General features: G+C 44.9%; 1 protein-coding gene across 1 annotated transcript in view; it reads left to right on the forward strand.

Annotated features, from left to right (window-relative positions):
* The window catches only part of syt9a (synaptotagmin IXa), a 70,759-nt gene that overhangs the window by 18,030 nt on the left and 30,872 nt on the right, over nt 1-21,857 (forward strand). The window contains exon 3 of the mRNA XM_046345036.1: nt 59-617. Within this exon, the coding sequence (XP_046200992.1) occupies nt 59-617 (559 nt within the window). The remainder of the gene's footprint in view (nt 1-58; nt 618-21,857) is intronic.

The raw sequence follows: 21,857 nt of genomic DNA on the forward strand, positions 1-21,857 counted from the left end.
CTCCTCTCACCTATGCTGACAATGGTAATGTGTCTCTTTCTGTCTGACCTCTCCACAGGTCTGACTCTATCCGTAGATTATCCGTAAACAGGTCCAACCCGGACTTTAACGTGGCCCAGTTCCAGAGACAGGACTCTCTGACTGGGATGGGCCTGGGTCTGGGCCGTCTCAAACCAGAGCTTTACAAGCAGCGCTCCCTGGAAGGGGATGAGGGGGGCCGGCGGGGCGGAGGCTGTGGACGCCTACACTTCATTCTTAAGTTCGACTGTGACCTGGAGCAACTAATCGTCAAGATCCACAAGGCGCAGGATCTCCCCGCCAAGGATTTATTGGGCACCTCAGACCCATACGTCAAGATCTACCTACTACCGGACCGGCAGACCAAGCACCAGACCAAGGTTCACCGCAAGACGCTCAACCCCGTGTTCGATGAAGTATTCCTGTTCCCCGTGGAGTACGCTGAGCTGCCGACACGCAAGCTGCACTTCAGTGTCTACGACTTTGATCGCTTCTCGCGCCACGATATCATCGGCCAGGTGGTGGTGGACAACTTCCTGGATCTGGTGGACTTCCCTGCAGAGACAAAGCTTTGCCGAGACATCCAGTACGTCTCCACGGTGAGTCAACACGTTCTGTTTGATCACTTCCTGTTTCCGGCTTGTAGGGGAAGGATTGTTCTGCTTAAACGCTGTAGATCTACTAAGATAAATGGTAAATTATAACTATAGCAGGATATTAATTTCAGATTAGCCATTTTTATGGCACTTTCCTCTGGTTGAATGCCTCATATACATTTTTCAAGATGAGCCACAGTAAGCTTCATCTGCAATAAAGAAAATGGGCTCTATTTCCTGCGGCACTTGTGGCAAACGTGTGTTAGTTTGCAATTTCGTCATGTAAAAACTGTCGCACTGGCATTTTCCAGCCCTAATGCCGGGTTCGGCAATTTACCTGCCTTAAATCAGGTTGCTTGTGCTCCGATGGGAGGGGTGGAAATATTTGAGGTATGTCCTTAAAAACATGATCCAAAGTGGTAATTTGAGGCAGCACTCAAAGGGATATTTAAGACCAATCAAAAGCTGGTTTTAGCATTAACGAAGTTGGTTATGGTATGTATTTTGACAGCAGAAACACAGCCTATCCAGCTGTGACACACACTGCCCATATGCACATGGCACAAGATTAGCCTAATGTGCTTTGGCGCCTGCATATACTTTGTATTCAGAGACAGAAAAAAACATTTATAGGTTTTTTTTCATTTTATTTGGTTAGAAACAAAGCATGGCCTCACCTCCTCTCAAATCAAGGCTTTTTGTAGTCCTGCCTAATGCAATTGCGATGTAGTCGAAACTCGATAAAGGGTTTGGCTCCTGAGACCGCTTGGTTATAAATCTTAATTACCAAAACTTATTAAAATGTAAAGTTTGAGAGGAGTAAAACTGTGAGCTGACATTCCCTTTTCATCTATGCATTAGAGGCAAGCCCATTTTATTTTAGCTATGCAAGTCCCGTTTGGACATGTTTAAAAAATACATGTATGATATAGGCTATGTGAATGCCCACCATGAATAGAGAGATGAGAACCTTGGTGAATACCGGTGAACCTTGTATTCAGAAGTTATCTGTACCTGAAAAGTGCTTGTTTTCCGTTTTATATGTTTAAAACACAAACTCTCCCTTAGGCCGACTATAAGGCTGGTTCGAGATTTTATGATATCATTACATTTCATATTTATTTATTGTTGTTATTTTAAAAAACTGATTGCTATTTTTTTTCTCGTTTCATTTTATTACAACCAATCTTATTGGAATGATTCACCTGTCTGGTTTAATGGTTACAATGTCTGTGGCTGCAATGCAACTTCTGCAGATGTGTGAATGGGACCTGATCTGTGAGATCCGATTATGTTCATAAATCATAGGCCGATTTGGAAGCAGTATGACGGTGAATGGACATCCTCCCTTTCGCTCTATATTGGATCTTTGTCCAGCTACTGTGAAAAGTTACGATGTTCCGTTAAACCCTCCATAGTCTTCTTTGTTTTAATATTGTATGGCCACGGGGAGGAATTATGGTGCCTGTAAGTGTGACATAGCCTATTTAAAACAAGTTGTTATTTTATTGTGTTTAGAATTTAATTATAATTATGTGTTCTATTTTTAGGGTTTATCAATAATTAATTTAATCTTGCTTATTGACAATATTTGACATCTCCTTGCTCAGCGATATTTTTTTATTTTACTAGACAAGTCAGTTAAGAACAAAGTCTTATTTTCCATGACAGTCTAGGAACAGTGGTTTAACTGCCTGTTTAGGGGCAGAAGGATAGATTTGTACCTTGTCAGCTCAGGGGTTTGAACTTGCAACCTCCCAGTTGCTAGTCCAATGCTCTAACCACTAGGCTACCCTGCTGCCCCATAAAACAATTTACAGTAGGCCTAGCCCCTATATCATTGTGAATGCTTTTGAATCCAAGCAATAACTTAGAACAATGTAGACTGCAAATGGGTTCAAGTTAACGTGTTTAGCAAAGATAGGTCTACATTTAGTTATTTAGTTTCTGTAAGCTATTTAACAAGCTTTAATGGACTAACATTGGAATTGTAGTTGATTCCAAGGCAAGACATAAAATACAGTAAATACACAACTTGAAGCAATCACATATTTCACCAGGGAGTACGTTCAGGGAGCACGCCAAGGCTCAACACACCCATAACCTGTTTATTCATCAAAACACAGCCCTTTCGCACCACTGAACCTATAGTGCTACCGCATGCGCTTAGATATACCATTGCATTAGGTTTGTTAAAATACATTTACATTTTACATTTAAGTCATTTAGCAGACGCTCTTATCCAGAGCGACTTACAAATTGGTGCATTCACCTTATGACATCCAGTAGAACAGTCACTTTACAATAGTGCATCTAAATCTTAAAGGGGGGGGGGTGAGAAGGATTACTTATCCTATCCTAGGTATTCCTTAAAGAGGTGGGGTTTCAGGTGTCTCCGGAAGGTGGTGATTGACTCTGCTGTCCTGGCGTCGTGAGGGGGTTTGTTCCACCATTGGGGGGCCAGAGCAGCGAACAGTTTTGACTGGGCTGAGCGGGAACTGTACTTCCTCAGTGGTAGGGAGGCGAGCAGGCCAGAGGTGGATGAACGCAGTGCCCTTGTTTGGGTGTAGGGCCTGATCAGAGCCTGGAGGTACTGAGGTGCCATTCCCCTCACAGCTCCGTAGGCAAGCACCATGGTCTTGTAGCGGATGCGAGCTTCAACTGGAAGCCAGTGGAGAGAGCGGAGGAGCGGGGTGACGTGAGAGAACTTGGGAAGGTTGAACACCAGACGGGCTGCGGCGTTCTGGATGAGTTGTAGGGGTTTAATGGCACAGGCAGGGAGCCCAGCCAACAGCGAGTTGCAGTAATCCAGACGGGAGATGACAAGTGCCTGGATTAGGACCTGCGCCGCTTCCTGTGTGAGGCAGGGTCGTACTCTGCGGATGTTGTAGAGCATGAACCTACAGGAACGGGCCACCGCCTTGATGTTAGTTGAGAACGACAGGGTGTTGTCCAGGATCACGCCAAGGTTCTTAGCGCTCTGGGAGGAGGACACAATGGAGTTGTCAACCGTGATGGCGAGATCATGGAACGGGCAGTCCTTCCCCGGGAGGAAGAGCAGCTCCGTCTTGCCGAGGTTCAGCTTGAGGTGGTGATCCGTCATCCACACTGATATGTCTGCCAGACATGCAGAGATGCGATTCACCACCTGGTCATCAGAAGGGGGGAAAGGAGAAGATTAATTGTGTGTCGTCTGCATAGCAATGATAGGAGAGACCATGTGAGGTTATGACAGAGCCAAGTGACTTGGTGTATAGCGAGAATAGGAGAGGGCCTAGAACAGAGCCCTGGGGGACACCAGTGGTGAGAGCGCGTGGTGAGGAGACAGATTCTCTCCACGCCACCTGGTAGGAGCGACCTTTCAGGTAGGACGCAATCCAAGCGTGGGCCGCGCCGGAGATGCCCAACTCGGAGAGGGTGGAGAGGAGGATCTGATGGTTCACAGTATCGAAGGCAGCCGATAGGTCTAGAAGGATGAGAGCAGAGGAGAAAGAGTTAGCTTTAGCAGTGCGGAGCGCCTCTGTGATACAGAGAAGAGCAGTCTCAGTTGAATGACTAGTCTTGAAACCTGACTGATTTGGATCAAGAAGGTCATTCAGAGAGAGATAGCGGGAGAGCTGGCCAAGGACGGCACGTTCAAGAGTTTTGGAGAGAAAAGAAAGAAGGGATACTGGTCTGTAGTTGTTGACATCGGAGGGATCGAGTGTAGGTTTTTTCAGAAGGGGTGCAACTCTCGCTCTCTTGAAGATGGAAGGGACGTAGCCAGCGGTCAGGGATGAGTTGATGAGCGAGGTGAGGTAAGGGAGAAGGTCTCCGGAAATGGTCTGGAGAAGAGAGGAGGGGATAGGGTCAAGCGGGCAGGTTGTTGGGCGGCCGGCCGTCACAAGACGCGAGATTTCATCTGGAGAGAGAGGGGAGAAAGAGGTCAGAGAACAGGGTAGGGCAGTGTGAGCAGAACCAGCGGTGCCGTTTGACTTAGCAAACGAGGATCGGATGTCGTCGACCTTCCTTCTTTTCAAAATGGTTGACGAAGTCATCTGCAGAGAGGGAGGAGGGGGGAGAGGGGGAGGAGGATTCAGGAGGGAGGAGAAGGTGGCAAAGAGCTTCCTAGGGTTAGAGGCAGATGCCGGCCTGGAGGATAGGGGACATAGAGAGTCAAAGGATGCAGAAAGGGAGGAGAGGAGGGTTGAGGAGGCAGAATCAGGAGATAGGTTGGAGAAGGTTTGAGCAGAGGGAAGAGATGATAGGATGGAAGAGGAGAGAGTAGCGGGGGAGAGAGAGCGAAGGTTGGGACGGCGCGATACCATCCGAGTACGGGCAGTGTGGGAGGTGTTGGATGAGAGCGAGTGGGAAAAGGATACAAGGTAGTGGTCGGAGACTTGGAGGGGAGTTGCAATGAGGTTAGTGGAAGAACAGCATCTAGTAAAGATGAGGTCGAGCGTATTGCCTGCCTTGTGAGTAGGGGGGGAAGGTGAGAGGGTGAGGTCAAAAGAGGAGAGGAGTGGAAAGAAGGAGGCAGAGAGGAATGAGTCAAAGGTAGACGTGGGGAGGTTAAAGTCGCCCAGCACTGTGAGAGGTGAGCCGTCCTCAGGAAAGGAGCTTATCAAGGCATCAAGCTCATTGATGAACTCTCCGAGGGAACCTGGAGGGCGATAAATGATAAGGATGTTAAGCTTGAAAGGGCTGGTAACTGTGACAGCATGGAATTCAAAGGAGGCGATAGACAGATGGGTAAGGGGAGAAAGAGTGAATGACCACTTGGGAGAGATGAGGATCCCGGTGCCACCACCCCGCTGACCAGAAGCTCTCGGGGTGTGCGAGAACACGTGGGCGGACAAAGAGAGAGCAGTAGGAGTAGCAGTGTTGTCTGTGGTGATCCATGTTTCCGTCAGTGCCAAGAAGTCGAGGGACTGGAGGGAGGCATAGGCTGAGATGAACTCTGCCTTGTTGGCCGCAGATTGGCAGTTCCAGAGGCTACCGGAGACCTGGAACTCCACGTGGGTCGTGCGCGCTGGGACCACCAGATTAGGGTGGCCGCGGCCACGCGGTGTGGAGCGTTTGTATGGTCTGTGCAGAGAGGAGAGAACAGGGATAGACAGACACATAGTTGACAGGCTACAGAAGAGGCTATGCTAATGCAAAGGAGATTGGAATGACAAGTGGACTACACGTCTCGAATGTTCAGGAAGTTAAGCTTACGTAGCAAGAGTCTTATTGACTAAAATGATTAAAATGATACAGTACTGCTGAAGTAGGCTAGCTGGCAGTGGCTGCGTTGTTGACACTACACTAATCAAGTCGTTCCGTTGAGTGTAATAGTTTCTGCAGTGCTGCTATTCGGGGGCTAGCTGGCTAGCTAGCAGTGTTGTTTACGTTACGTTGCGTTAAAAGAACGACAATAGCTGGCTAGCTAACCTAGAAAATCGCTCTAGACTACACAATTATCTTTGATACAAAGACGGCTATGTAACAAATAGCCGTCTTTGTACTGTACTGAAATGAAATGAAAATGTGATACTACCTGTGAATGCGACCGGGTTGTTGAGTCTATTCGGTAGACGTTGGCTAGCTGTTGGCTAGCTGTCGGCTAGCTGTTGGCTAGCTGTTGGCTAGCTAGCAGAGTCTCCTACGTTAAGGACGACAAATAGCTGGCTAGCTAACCTGGGTAAATTAAGATAATCACTCTAAGACTACACACTCTAAACTACACAATTATCTTGGATACGAAGACAGCAAAGACAGCTATGTAGCTAGCTAACACTACACTAATCAAGTCGTTCCGTTGAGTGTAATAGTTACTACAGTGCTGCTAATCGGTGGGCGTTGGCTTTGCTAGCTGGCTAGCTGGCTAGCTGCTGGGCAAATAGAGTGAAGACTACGTTAGGACGACGAAATACGATAATTATGCAATTATCTTTGATATATGATATAAATAGAGCCCAATGTGTTTCATTTGTTGGAGAAATAAGTTGGCAGGAGACATCTGACAGTGAAGACCTACAGTTGAAGTCAGAAGTGTATATACAACTGAGCCAAATACATTAAACACATTGTTTTTCACAATTCCTGACATTTAATTCTAGTCAAAATTCCCTGTCTTAGGTCAGTTAGGATCACCACTTTATCTTAAGAATGTGAAATGTCAGAATAATAGTAGAGAGAATTATTTATTTCAGCTATTATTTCTTTCATCACATTCCCAGTGTGTCATAAGTTTACATACACTCAATTAGTATTTGGTAGCATTGGCTTTAAATTGTTTAACTTGGGTCAAATGTTTTGGGTAGCCTTCCACAAGCTTCCCACAATAGGTTGGGTGAATTTTGTGCCATTCCTCCTGACAGAGCTGGTGTAACTGAGTCAGGTTTGTAGGCCTCCTTGCTCGCACACACTTTTTCAGTTCTGCCCACACATTTTCTATGGGATTGAGGTCAGGGCTTTGTGATGGCCACTCCAATAATTGACCTTGTTGTCCTTAAGCCATTTTGCCACAATGTTGGAAGTATGCTTGGGGTCATTGTCCATTTGGAAGACCCATTTGACTCCAAGCTTTAACTTCCTGACTGATGTCTTGAGATGTTGCTTCAATATATCCACATAATTGTCCTCCTCATGATGCCATCTATTTTCTGAAGTGCACCAGTCCCTCAGGCAGCAAAGCACCACCGCAACATGGTGCTGCCACCCCTGTGCTTCAATTCTCTTCTCATCACTCATCTTGAAAAAACACATACTAAAAACTTGGAAGTCAATCAACCCGACATCATTGACACAAAGGAAAAATCGAATGATTTATGATTTACATTTTGAAAGGGAAATGGATAGGGGGATACCTAGACTGTTGTACAACTGAATGCCTTCAAAAATAGCATGCACGACCGAGAAAAAGAAATTGGAACAATTTAAGGCCAAGTCGCAAACAATAATGCATTCACTAGGGATGGAGGCTTGAGCATGCGGGTCTGTGCAGATTAGATGTAGTCATTGTTTGTGTGTTTCTGTAAATTGTTGTTTGTGTGTATAAGTTTGTATATAGAGTAATGGTATAGGCCTATGTTAGGAAATTTGACTTTCAACAACATCCGCTGAAATGGCAGAGCACGAAATTCAAAAATATATATTTTTAAATATTTAACTTTCATACAATCATGAGTGCTATACACCAAATTAAAGCTTAACTTCTTGTTAATCTAGCAACCGTGTCCAATTTCAAAAAGGCTTTACAGTGAAAGCAAACCATTCGATAATGTTAGGTCAGCACCTAGTCACAGAAAAACATACAGCCATTTTCCAGCCAAAGAGAGGAGTCACAAAAAGCAGAAATAGAGATAAAATGAATCACTAACCTTTCATCAGATGGCAGTCATAGGACTTCATGTTAAACATTACATGTATGTTTTGTTCGATAAAGTTCACATTTATATCCAAAAATCTCAGTTTACATTGGCGCGTTATGTTCAGTAATGTTGTGCCTCGAATTGAATTTGCAGAGAGCCACATCAATTTACAGAAATACTCATCATAAACTTTGATAAAAGATACAAGTGTTATGCATAGAATTAAAGATATACTTCTCCTTAACTTCCTGCGTCGAGCCATCCCGGATCCGAGATCGTGACTACAGCCTCAAGCCCATTAACATAACACAACGTTAACTATGAAATTAAATGAAATAAATATGCTAGCTCTCAAGCTTAGCCTTTTGTTAACAACACTGTCATCTCAGATTTTCAAAAATATGCTTCTCAACCATAGCAAAACAAGCATTTGTGTAACAGTATTGATAGCTATTGATAGCTAGCGTTAGCATTTAGCGTTAGCATTCAGCAGGCAACATTTTCACAAAAACCAGAAAACCATTCAAATAAAATCATTTACCTTTGAAGAACTTTGGATGGTTTCAATGAGGAGACTCTCAGTTAGATAGCAAATGTTCAGTTTTTCCTGAAAGATTATTTGTGCAGGAGAAATCGGTCCGTTTTCTGCGTCATGTTTGGCTACCAAAAAAAAATGAAAATTAATTCATCAAAACGCCAAACTTTTTTCCACATTATGTCATGCAGGTGAAAGAGGACCCAAAAGCGACTTGGCGAAAACAGAGTCTTTAATCCAGTAAAGTAATTACAAACAAAAAAACACAACTTTCACTCGAAATGACGAGGACAAACTGGAGACTCGATCTTGAACAGCAGGTGAACAGCAGGTTGCCTCGGGAAGGCACTTGAACCAGACAGACTCAGACACCTGCTCACCACGCAGCATCTGAGGAAAACATGACACGACAGGGCGATACACAAACACAGCACGGTGAATTCTAGACAAGGAACCGACAGGACAGGAACGGAACACAAAGGAAGAAATAGGGACTCTAATCAGGGGAAAGGATCGGGAACAGGTGTGGGAAGACTAAATGATTGATTAGGGGAATAGGAACAGCTGGGAGCAGGAACGGAACGATAGAGAGAAGAGAGAGCGAGAGAGTGAGAGAGGGAGGGGGAGAGAGAGGGATAGAAAGAGGGAAAGAACCTAATAAGACCAGCAGAGGGAAACGAATAGAATGGGAAGCACAGGGACAAGACAAGATAATAAATGACAAAACATGACAGTACCCCCCACTCACCGAGCGCCTCCTGGCGCACTCGAGGAGGAATCCTGGCGGCAACGGAGGAAATCATCAATGAGTGAACGGTCCAGCACGTCCCGAGACGGAACCCAACTCCTCTCCTCAGGACCGTAACCCTCCCAATCCACTAAGTATTGGTGACCCCGTCCCCGAGAACGCATGTCCATGATCTTATGTACCTTGTAAATAGGTGCGCTCTCGACAAGGACGGGAGGGGGAGGGAAGACGAACGGGGGTGCGAAGAAAGGGCTTGACACAGGAGACATGGAAGACAGGATGGACGCGACGAAGATGTCGCGGAAGAAGCAGTCGCACAGCGACAGGATTGACGACCTGGGAGACACGGAACGGACCAATGAACCGCGGAGTCAACTTACGAGAAGCTGTCGTAAGAGGAAGGTTGCGAGTGGAAAGCCACACTCTCTGGCCGCAACAATACCTTGGACTCTTAATCCTGCGTTTATTGGCGGCTCTCACAGTCTGTGCCCTGTAACGGCAAAGTGCAGACCTCACCCTCCTCCAGGTGCGCTCACAACGTTGGACAAACGCTTGAGCGGAGGGAACGCTGGACTCGGCAAGCTGGGATGAGAACAGAGGAGGCTGGTAACCCAGACTACTCTGAAACGGAGATAACCCGGTAGCAGACGAAGGAAGCGAATTGTGAGCGTATTCTGCCCAGGGGAGCTGTTCTGCCCAAGACGCAGGGTTTCTGAAAGAAAGGCTGCGTAGTATGCGACCAATCGTCTGATTGGCCCTCTCTGCTTGACCGTTAGACTGGGGATGAAACCCGGAAGAGAGACTGACGGACGCACCAATCAAACGACAGAACTCCCTCCAAAACTGTGACGTGAATTGCGGGCCTCTGTCTGAAACGGCGTCTAACGGGAGGCCATGAATTCTGAATACATTCTCGATAATGATTTGTGCCGTCTCCTTAGCGGAAGGAAGTTTAGCGAGGGAATGAAATGTGCCGCCTTAGAGAACCTATCGACAACCGTAAGAATCACAGTCTTCCCCGCAGACAAAGGCAGACCGGTAATGAAGTCTAGGGCGATGTGAGACCATGGTCGAGAAGGAATGGGGAGCGGTCTGAGACGACCGGCAGGAGGAGAGTTACCCGACTTAGTCTGCGCGCAGTCCGAACAAGCAGCCACGAAACGGCGCGTGTCACGCTCCTGAGTCGGCCACCAAAAGCGCTGGCGAATAGACGCAAGAGTGCCTCGAACACCGGGATGACCAGCTAACTTGGCAGAGTGAGCCCACTGAAGAACAGCCAGACGAGTGGAAACAGGAACGAAAAGGAGGTTACTAGGACAAGCGCGCGGCGACGCAGTGTGCGTGAGTGCTTGCTTAACCTGTCTTTCAATTCCCCAGACTGTTAACCCGACAACACGCCCATAAGGAAGAATCCCCTCGGGATCAGTAGAAGCCACAGAAGAACTAAACAGACGGGATAAGGCATCAGGCTTGGTGTTCTTGCTACCCGGACGGTAAGAAATCACAAACTCGAAACGAGCGAAAAACAACGCCCAACGAGCTTGACGGGCATTAAGTCGTTTGGCAGAACGGATGTACTCAAGGTTCTTATGGTCTGTCCAAACGACAAAAGGAACGGTCGCCCCCTCCAACCACTGTCGCCATTCGCCTAGGGCTAAGCGGATGGCGAGCAGTTCACGGTTACCCACATCATAGTTGCGCTCAGATGGCGACAGGCGATGAGAAAAATAAGCGCAAGGATGAACCTTATCGTCAGACTGGAAGCGCTGGGATAGAATGGCTCCCACGCCTACCTCTGAAGCGTCAACCTCGACAATGAATTGTCTAGTGACGTCAGGAGTAACGAGGATAGGAGCGGACGTAAAACGTTCTTTTAGAAGATCAAAAGCTCCCTGGGCGGAACCGGACCACTTAAAACACGTCTTGACAGAAGTAAGAGCTGTGAGAGGGGCAGCAACTTGACCGAAATTACGAATGAAACGCCGATAGAAATTAGCGAAACCTAAAAAGCGCTGCAACTCGACACGTGACCTTGGAACGGGCCAATCACTGACAGCTTGGACCTTAGCGGAATCCATCTGAATGCCTTCAGCGGAAATAACGGAACCGAGAAAAGTAACGGAGGAGACATGAAAAGAGCACTTCTCAGACTTTACGTAGAGACAATTCTCTAAAAGGCGCTGTAGAACACGTCGAACGTGCTGAACATGAATCTCGAGTGACGGAGAAAAAATCAGGATATCGTCAAGATAGACAAAAACAAAGATGTTCAGCATGTCTCTCAGAACATCATTAACTAATGCCTGAAAAACAGCTGGCGCATTGGCGAGACCAAACGGCAGAACCCGGTACTCAAAATGCCCTAACGGAGTGTTAAACGCCGTTTTCCACTCGTCCCCCTCTCTGATGCGCACGAGATGGTAAGCGTTACGAAGGTCCAACTTAGTAAAGCACCTGGCTCCCTGCAGAATCTCGAAGGCTGATGACATAAGGGGAAGCGGATAACGATTCTTAACCGTTATGTCATTCAGCCCTCGATAATCCACGCAGGGGCGCAGAGTACCGTCCTTCTTCTTAACAAAAAGAACCCCGCCCCGGCCGGAGAGGAAGAAGGCACTATGGTACCGGCGTCAAGAGACACAGACAAATAATCCTCGAGAGCCTTACGTTCGGGAGCCGACAGAGAGTATAGTCTACCCCGAGGAGGAGTGGTCCCCGGAAGGAGATCAATACTACAATCATACGACCGGTGAGGAGGAAGGGAGTTGGCTCGGGACCGACTGAAGACCGTGCGCAGATCATGATATTCCTCCGGCACTCCTGTCAAATCGCCAGGTTCCTCCTGAGAAGTAGGGACAGAAGAAACGGGAGGGATGGCAGACATTAAACACTTCACATGACAAGAAACGTTCCAGGATAGGATAGAATTACTAGACCAATTAATAGAAGGATTATGACATACTAGCCAGGGATGACCCAAAACAACAGGTGTAAACGGTGAACGAAAAATCAAAAAAGAAATAGTCTCACTGTGGTTACCAGATACTGTGAGGGTTAAAGGTAGTGTCTCAAATCTGATACTGGGAAGATGACTACCATCTAAGGCGAACATGGGCGTAGGCTTCTCTAACTCTCTGAAAGGAATGTCATGTTTCCGAACCCATGCTTCGTCCATGAAACAACCCTCAGCCCCAGAGTCTATCAAGGCACTACATGTAGCACCCGAACCGGTCCAGCGTAGATGGACCGACAAAGTAGTACAGGATCTTGATGGAGAGACTTGAGTAGTTGTGCTCACCTGTAGCCCTCCGCTTACAGATGAGCTCTGGCTTTTACTGGACATGAATTAACAAAATGTCCAGCAACTCCGCAATAGAGGCACAGGCGGTTGGTGATCCTCCGTCCCCTCTCCTTAGTCGAGATGCGAATCCCTCCCAGCTGCATGGGCTCAGACTCTGAGCCAGAGGAGGGAGATGGTTGCGATGCGGAGCAGGGAAACACCGTTGATGCGAGCTCTCTTCCACGAGCCCGGTGACGAAGATCTACCCGTCGTTCTATGCGGATGGCGAGAGCAATCAAAGAGTCCACATCTGAAGGAACCTCCCGGGAGAGAATCTCATCCTTAACCACTGCGTGGAGTCCCTCCAGAAAACGAGCGAGCAGCGCCGGCTCGTTCCACTCACTAGAGGCAGCAAGAGTGCGAAACTCAATAGAATAATCCGTTATGGACCGTTCACCTTGGCATAAGGAAGCCAGGGCCCTAGAAGCCTCCCTACCAAAAACTGAACGGTCAAAAACCCGAATCATCTCCTCTTTAAAGTTCTGGAACTTGTTAGAGCAATCAGCCCTTGCCTCCCAGATAGCTGTGCCCCATTCTCGAGCCCGGCCAGTAAGGAGTGAAATGACGTAAGCAACCCGAGCTCTCTCTCTAGAGTATGTGTTGGGTTGGAGAGAGAACACAATCTCACACTGCGTGAGAAAGGAGCGGCACTCAGTGGGCTGCCCGGAGTAGCAAGGTGGGTTATTAACCCTAGGTTCTGGAGGCTCGGGAAGGCCAGGAAGTAACAGGTGGCACGAGACGTAGACTCTGGAACTGTCCAGAGAGGTCGGAAACCTGAGCGGCCAGGTTCTCCACGGCATGGCGAGCAGCAGACAATTCCTGCTCGTGTCTGCCGAGCATGGCTCCTTGGATCTCGACGGCAGTGTAACGAGCGTCTGAAGTCGCTGGGTCCATTCCTTGGTCGGTTCCTTCTGTCATGCAGGTGAAAGAGGACCCAAAAGCGACTTGGCGAAAACAGAGTCTTTAATCCAGTAAAGTAATTACAAACAAAAAAACACAACTTTCACTCGAAATGACGAGGACAAACTGGAGACTCGATCTTGAACAGCAGGTGAACAGCAGGTTGCCTCGGGAAGGCACTTGAACCAGACAGACTCAGACACCTGCTCACCACGCAGCATCTGAGGAAAACACGACACGACAGGGCGATACACAAACACAGCACGGTGAATTCTAGACAAGGAACCGACAGGACAGGAACGGAACACAAAGGAAGAAATAGGGACTCTAATCAGGGGAAAAGATCGGGAACAGGTGTGGGAAGACTAAATGATTGATTAGGGGAATAGGAACAGCTGGGAGCAGGAACGGAACGATAGAGAGAAGAGAGAGCGAGAGAGTGAGAGAGGGAGGGGGAGAGAGAGGGATAGAAAGAGGGAAAGAACCTAATAAGACCAGCAGAGGGAAACGAATAGAATGGGAAGCACAGGGACAAGACAAGATAATAAATGACAAAACATGACACATTAACTCCATAATATCGACTCAAGGTATTTTTCACATATCTCTTCATGATATATCATTCCTGGAAGTCTCCTCTCTGTCTCAATCACATGGATGAATGCGAGCAGCTTGGAGATTACGCAGCAATTTCAACAAAGGTCACCGGGCGGACACCTGGTAAATGTAGTCTCTTATGGCCAATCTTCCAATGATATGCCTACAAATACATCACAATACTGCAGACAACTTGGAGAAACGATAGAAAGGGCAGGCTCATTCCTGGCGCTTACACAGCCATATAAGGAGACAATGAAAAACAGAGCCTCAAAAATCCTGCTAATTTCCTGTTTGAAGTTTCATCTTGGTTTTGCCTGTAGCATCAGTTCTGTGGCACTCACAGATAATATCTTTGCAGTTTTGGAAACGTCAGAGTGTTTTCTTTCCAAAGCTGTCAATTATATGCATAGTAAAGCATCTTTTTGTGACAAAATATTGCGCTTAAAACGGGCACGTTTTTTTTGAGGTTAATGCCACCGCTGTGTCAGATTTCAAAAAAGCATTACGGAAAAAGCACGCCATGCAATAATCTGAGTACAGCGCTATGCCACAAAAACAAGCCATACAGATACCCGCCATGTTGTGGTGTCAGTAAAAGTCAGAAATAGCGTTATAAATATTCACTTACCTTTGATGATCTTCACCAGAATGCACTCCCAGGAATCCCAGTTCCACGATAAATGTTTGTTTTGTTCGATAAAGTTAATCTTTATGTCCAAATACCTCCTTTTTGTTAGCATGTTTAGTTCACCAATCGAAATTCACAAGGTGCGGGCAAGTCCAGATGAAAGTCCAGACGAAAAGTAAAGAAAGTTCTATTACAGTTCGTAGAAACATGTCAAACGATGTATAGAATCAATCTTTAGGATGTTTTTATCATAAATCTTCAATAATGTTTCAACCGGACAATTCCTTTGTCTTTAGAATTGAAAAGGAACACAGCTCACACTCACGGCTGTGCGCGAGACTTAGCTCATGGCATTCTGCCAGACCCCTTAGTCAAACAGCCATTCATAATAGAAGCCTGAAACAAGGTTCTAAAGACTGTTGACATCTAGTGGAAGCCTTAGGAAGTGCAATTTGACTCAACTCCAACCAGGAAGTGGAAAATCTGAGTCAGGTTTTCACCTGCCATATGAGTTCTGTTATACTCACAGACATCATTCAACGAGTTTTAGAAACTCTTTATCACAATATACTAATAATATGCATATATTAGCTTCTGGGCCTGAGTAGCAGGCAGTTTACTCTGGGCACGCTTTTCATCCGAACATGAAAAGGCTGCCCCCTATCCCAAACAGGTTTAGCTGCAGTAACAGTGTCCAGCCAGAATAATCCTATTTGTTATATTCTAATTCATTGGCTGCCATCCACTCTGTGACTCCTCAGCTGAATTCTCACAACTCACAACTCCTCAGCTTGTGCTAGCAACTTAATTCTTTACTGATCTACTATCCAGTTGAGATCTTTCTATTATTCTCCAACAGTGAGGCATGGAGGTGAAGACTTATTGTGGTCCATTTAGCTAATGACCTCCTGCGGTACAGAAATTACAGCATTGCTGTTTACAGCAAGTGGGCCAATTAGCACATACTGTATGTCCATTTTACAAAGCTATTTTACGAAACGGGACTGTGCATCTCACTGAGTAATTATGAGGTTGTATCCATTTTTTCACACTGTAACATTAACAGGAGGCTCTGCTAGTGTACATCCATTGTTTCTTCAGGATATTGATTTTGTAGCTTGTACTTTAGACACTGTTACTTTGAATAACCTACAGACTTCCATAAAATCATAACCATCTATAATTCCCATTCAGTCATAACACTGGGGGTTTCCAGAATACTCAGAAGGTGATGTTCCTCCATTTCTGGTGCTCTGATTTTGTGCTCCAATTTGGTGCTCTGATTTGGTGCTCTGATTTGGTGCTCTGGTTAGTGGGCTGATTTACACACTGACTTGTGAATAGTAACTAACCTTTTACACTCTGATTCAAACTACTGAGTCGATTTCAATCATGACTCCAGAAAGCACCATGGTTCCAGATCTCATAGCCTCAAATATGGGTGAAAATAATATTATTTCCTAGTCTGTGCAATGACTGATATTAGACTTTAGCATTGTGCTCACAATAATGGAATAATGGAAATGTCTCTGCTTAAGTGTAAGGTGTGGACACTATATTAGACAGTAGAGGCCACTTTCTGCTTGTCTCAATGCATGTCTACCCTCATCTCCCTAGCCTCAAAGACAACCAATCACAGTACTGTACATCCAGCTAGCTAACGAGTCATATGTCTTTGTGGATGTAAAAGGCACCAGGCCTCGACATACATGTTCTCAAAAAGTCTTTAACAATAGCTCTAAATAGTTTCAGCACTGTAGTGATTCCATGGCACATGGTTAATGAACTTATACACAAAATGACACCGGATTCAAAACATAGAGTTTTTCAATTAAAATTATTAGAATATTATACTGTATATATGGGGGATACAACCATCTCAGCTCTGCAGATTTTACTGCGAAGAGACAGAATAATTAGATCATTTGTTTTGTTACTGTCCATATGTAGCTTTATATGGAGCTTGTTTTTGGTTGCAGGCTCAGGAATGGCTGAAGAATTGCAACATTTACCTGGAGCTAACTCTGCAAATAGCACTGCTGAGTGATTTGACAAGTCCTAGTCAATCGATCAATAATTTAATAATACACTTAGCAAAATTGTTTAATTTACAATCTGTATAAACTATGAGAATAGAAATGTTCAGAACTTTTGTAAAACATCACAGTTGAAAAATATATGACAAAAATAAATCAAAACTGGATGGTGTTCAGAGATTTGAGGCTGTAGGGAGGGTCAAAAAATAAAAATAACTAATGTAAAATATACTCTGTCCATAAAATGTACAGTTGAAGTTTACATACACCTGAGCCAAGTACATTTAAACTCAGTTTTTCACAATTCCTGACATTTCATCCGAATAAAAATTCCCTGTTTTTAGGTCAGTTAGGATCACCACTTTATTTTTAGAATGTGAAATGTCAGAAAAATAGTGAAATAGAAAAATGGAATGATTTATTTCGTCACATTCCCAGTGTGTCAGAAGTTTACATACACTCAATTAGTATTTGGTAGCATTGCCTTTAAATTGTTAAACTTGGGCCAAACATTTCGGGTAGCCTTCACAAGCTTCCCACAACAAGTTAGGTGAATTTTGTCCCATTCCTCCTGACAGAGCTGGTGTAACTGAGTCAGGTTTGTAGGCCTTCTTGCTCGCACACACTTTTTTAGATCTGGCAAAAAAAATTCTATAGGATTGAGGTCAGGGCTTTGTGATGGCCACTCCAATACTTTGACTTTGTTGTCCGTAAGCCATTTTGCCACAACTTTGGAAGTATGCTTGGGGTCATTGTCCATTTGGAAGACCCATTTGCGACCAAGCTTTAACTTCCTGACTGATGTCTTGAGATGTTGCTTCAATATATCCACATAATTTTCCTTCCTCATAACACCATCTATTTTGTAAAGTGCACCAGTCCCTGCTGCAGCAAAGCACCCCCACCTCATGATGCTGCCACGCCCGTGCTTCGTGGTTGGGATGGTGCTCTTCGGCTTGCAAGCATCCCTCTTTTTCCTCCAAACATAACAATGGTCATTATAGCCAAACAGTTCTATTTCTGTTTCATCAGACCAGAGGACATTTCTCCAAAAAGTATGATCTTTGTCCCCATGTGCAGTGGCAAACCGTAGTCTGGCTTTTTTATTGTGGTTTTGGAGCAGTGGCTTCTTCCTTGCTGAGCGGCCTTTCAGGTTATGTCGATATAGGACTCGTTTTACTGTGGATATAGATAATTTTGTACCTGTTTCCCCCAGCATCTTCACAAGGTCCTTTGTTGTTGATTTGCACTTTTCACACCAAAGTACGTTCATCTCTAGGAGACAGAAACCGTCTCCTTCCTGAGCGTTGTGACGGCTGCGTTGTCCCATGGTGTTTATACTTGCGTACTATTGTTTGTACAGGTGAATGTGGTACCTTCAGGCATTTGGAAATTGCTCCCAAGGATGAACCAGACGTGGAGGTCTACAATTTCTTTCTGAGGTCTTGGCTGATTTATTTTGATTTTCCCATGAGCAAATAGGCACTGCGTTTGAAGGTAGGCCTTGAAATACATCCACAGGTACTCCTCCAATTGACTCAAATGATGTCAATTAGCCTGTCAGAAGATTCTAAAGCCATTACCTAATTTTCTGGAATTTCCCAAGCTATTTAAAGGCACAGTCAACTTAGTGTATGTAAACTTCTGACCCACTGGAATTGTGATACAGTGAATTAATTATAAGTCAAATCATCTGTCTGTAAACAATTGTTTGACTAATTACTTGTGTCATGCACAAAGTAGATGTCCTAACCGACTTGCCAAAACTATAGTTTGTTAACAAGATATGTGTGGAGTGGTTGAAAAACAAGTTTTAATTAATGACTCCAACTTAGGTGTACGTAAACATCCGACTTCAACTGTACCCAAGAAAAAGTGTTTTAACGTGGAGAAAACAAAAATGACTCCTAGCCAGCTCACTGAGTTGACAGTTGGGGGGAAATTAGAGGAGTTAGCTTGTGCGTGGAGTGAATGGATCTCCACTCTTTCAAAGAGGATTTATTTTATGATGACTTTGTTCTGTCTTACTGTAGTTCTGGTGCTGGTGAGAAGGACGTTTCTTCAACCTGGAGCATAGTATCAGATCATTTTTACTACACTGAGCCTAATGAGAGACTCTGATGTATTATTCTGACAGGTCTGGGGCAATATGAAGTTCATATATTTGGGCAGATATTAAAATACCTAGTCTTGGAATCCCACAAAGGAAAATGGGAGTCATTAATCCATATGGTGCAAACATGTTATTAAATTGTGTCTAATTTCAGTTAGCCTACACATCATTGTGTTTCTCCTCAGATTTTGCCTGCACATATGTGTGCAGGTTACAGGATCCTATGCAGTTGACGCTAGTTCCTACTTCAAAAGAGAGCCGTTTGAAAAAAATGAATATTGGGAGAAATACAGGATTCTTCCAGGCTAGCCATGATTGGCTGAGATAGTGGAGGGGCTGGAAATGCCGTGAGATGAGTCCTTATTGGTGTGTCATGTCACAGGCTTCTGTGTAAAAATGAATGGGGGCTCCCCTGGTCAGTATATAGATAATCTTTTCTATAACGTATTTTTGGGACTATATAGCTTCTTTATTGAACCTTTATTTAACTAGGCAAGTCAGTTAAGAACAAATTCTTCTTCTCAATGACGTCCTACCCCGGACAAACCCTAACCTGGATGACGCTGGGACAATTGTGCGCTGCCCTATGGGACTCCCAATCACGGCCAGTTTGATACAGCCAGGAATCAAACCAGAGACAAAAAATAAAACAAGTAATTTGTCAAAAATAAAAAACAAAATGTGCAGGGGCCCCAGCACCCCTAGGGCTCTACCTGTACACGTGCTTGCTAGTATCTCATCTCTCAGTAGTGAAGCATTGTCTCCTTCAGGAAGATAACTCATCACTTTCTCTGCATTGTTCCATCCAGTGGACCCTGGTGAAGGACACAGGCATTTCCATTAGTATTAGCATTAAGCACTAATCTTCCCAATTCACCCCATCTCATCTCCTTTCCACCAGGTCCTAACCTCATTCAGCAGAGCTAAATGGGCCCATTGTGATGATGCCTGAGGTCATCGGGAATGAGTGCTCATCACAGTGCCGCGTAAATTAGACAACTGACAGCTCTGTGTGTGTTTGTGTGATGGAAAGTTCAGTGTGTGTGTGTGTGTAAAAATACACTACCATTCAAAAGCAGCCAACAAGTGCTAAGCGTATGTGGGAACTCCTTCAAGACTGTTGGAAAAGCATTCCAGGTGAAGTTGGTTGAGAGAAGGCCAAGAGTGTGCAAAGCTGTCATCAAGGCAAAGGGTGGCTACTTTGAAGAATCTCAAATATAAAACAGATGTTGATTTGTTTAACACTTTTGGTTACTACATGATTCCATATGTGTTATTTCATAGTTTGCATTTCTTCAAATGTCAAAATAAAGAAAAACCCTGGAATGAGTAGTTGTGTCCAAACTTCTGACTGGTACTGTATGTCTGTCACTCTTAGGGCTGGCACAACTACAAGTACTGTATAACCTTGTAACCGACAGTCATGGATGAAGACCATGAAAATAAAAAAACTGTCTTAAGAAAAAACAAGATGGGACGGGACAGCCGGGCATTTTTGCGGTCGAGTCAATTTCTGCTGGAACATTTTTATTTATTTTTTATTTCACCTTTTATTTAACCAGGTAGGCCAGTTGAGAACAAGTTCTCATTTACAACTGCGACCTGGCCAAGATAAAGCAAAGCAGTGTGACAAAAACAACAACACAGTTACACATAAACAAACGTACAGGCAATAACAGAATAGAAAAATCTTTACACAGTGTGTGCAAATGAAGTAAGGAGGAAAGGCAATAAATAGGCTTTAGTGGCGAAGTAATTACAATTTAGCATTAACACTGGAGTGATAGATGTGCAGATAATGATGCGCAAGTAGAGATACTGGGGTGCAAAAGAGCAAAAAGATAACAATATGGGGATGAGGTAGTTGGGTGGGCTATTTACAGATGGGCTGTGTACAGGTGCAGTGATCTGTAAGCTGCTCTGACAGCTGATGCTTATAGTTAGTGAGAGAGATGTAAGTCCAGTTTCAGTGACGTTTGCAATTCGTTCCAGTCATTGGCAGCAGAGAACTGGAAGTAAAGGAGGCCAAAGGAGGTACTTTGGGGATGGCGAGAGAAATACACCTGCTGGAGCGCGTGCTACGGGAGGGTGTTGCTATGGTGACCAGTGAGCTGAGATAAGGTGGGGATTTACCTAGCAACGACTTATAGATGACCTGGAGGCAGTGGGTTTGGACTCTTACAACGTGAAGAAATATTGTTGCTCCTTGCTGAAACAAGCAAGGTGTTGTAGCAAACAAGTATTTGGTTGCTTAGGCAATGACCCCTTTCCTGCAGCAGCACATGCAGTCGAGGAGAGGAGAAAATGTGCATGTACATTTAAATATTAAAAATGAAGTTCTCTCTACTTTCTTCTGTAGACTGCTGTCTCCTAATGTTTTATATGACACTCTCCAACCACTTCTCCCCATGATGTCTTCTTAGAATAGAGATGTTTCATCATCTCCTCACAGCAATCCTTTTCAAAGCTGTGTAAGATCAGACAGACCTGTCTTGTTGTGGACAATCACAGGTAGGCCCTGTCTTCAGTGATCTCATTGATGGACCAGCGCCTTTCTCAGTGTGTCAGTGTGTGAGCTACAGTAGCTGTGATGTGACCATCGATCCTGTCCGTGTTTTTCATGTCACATGGAACTGGCATTTATCAGAGCTCTGCCCTCCCATTGATTATAAAATATGATTCATATTATTCCAGGGAGGTCAGTGCTGAATCAATGAGGCGTAGCTGATGAAGAGAACACACTCACACACACTGATATATGATGACATTTGTCACAAAGGATTTAACACCCACTCAGAACATTCCTGTACACACAGGTTTGCGATACAGTCACAGAGCAAGGAAAGCATGCAAATGTTGACAGCATGCATAATAATCATTCATGAGCCGGTTATTCTGTCCTCTGTGTCGGGGTTCAGGTGATTCTGTGCCTTTAAGTCTGTGTCTTGTAGTTTGTCTGAACAGCGATCATTTTGACTTTCATGAGTTTGGAACCCAGGTGACCTG

Source organism: Oncorhynchus gorbuscha, linkage group LG04, assembly GCF_021184085.1.
Source record: "Oncorhynchus gorbuscha isolate QuinsamMale2020 ecotype Even-year linkage group LG04, OgorEven_v1.0, whole genome shotgun sequence".
Lineage (NCBI taxonomy): Eukaryota > Metazoa > Chordata > Actinopteri > Salmoniformes > Salmonidae > Oncorhynchus > Oncorhynchus gorbuscha.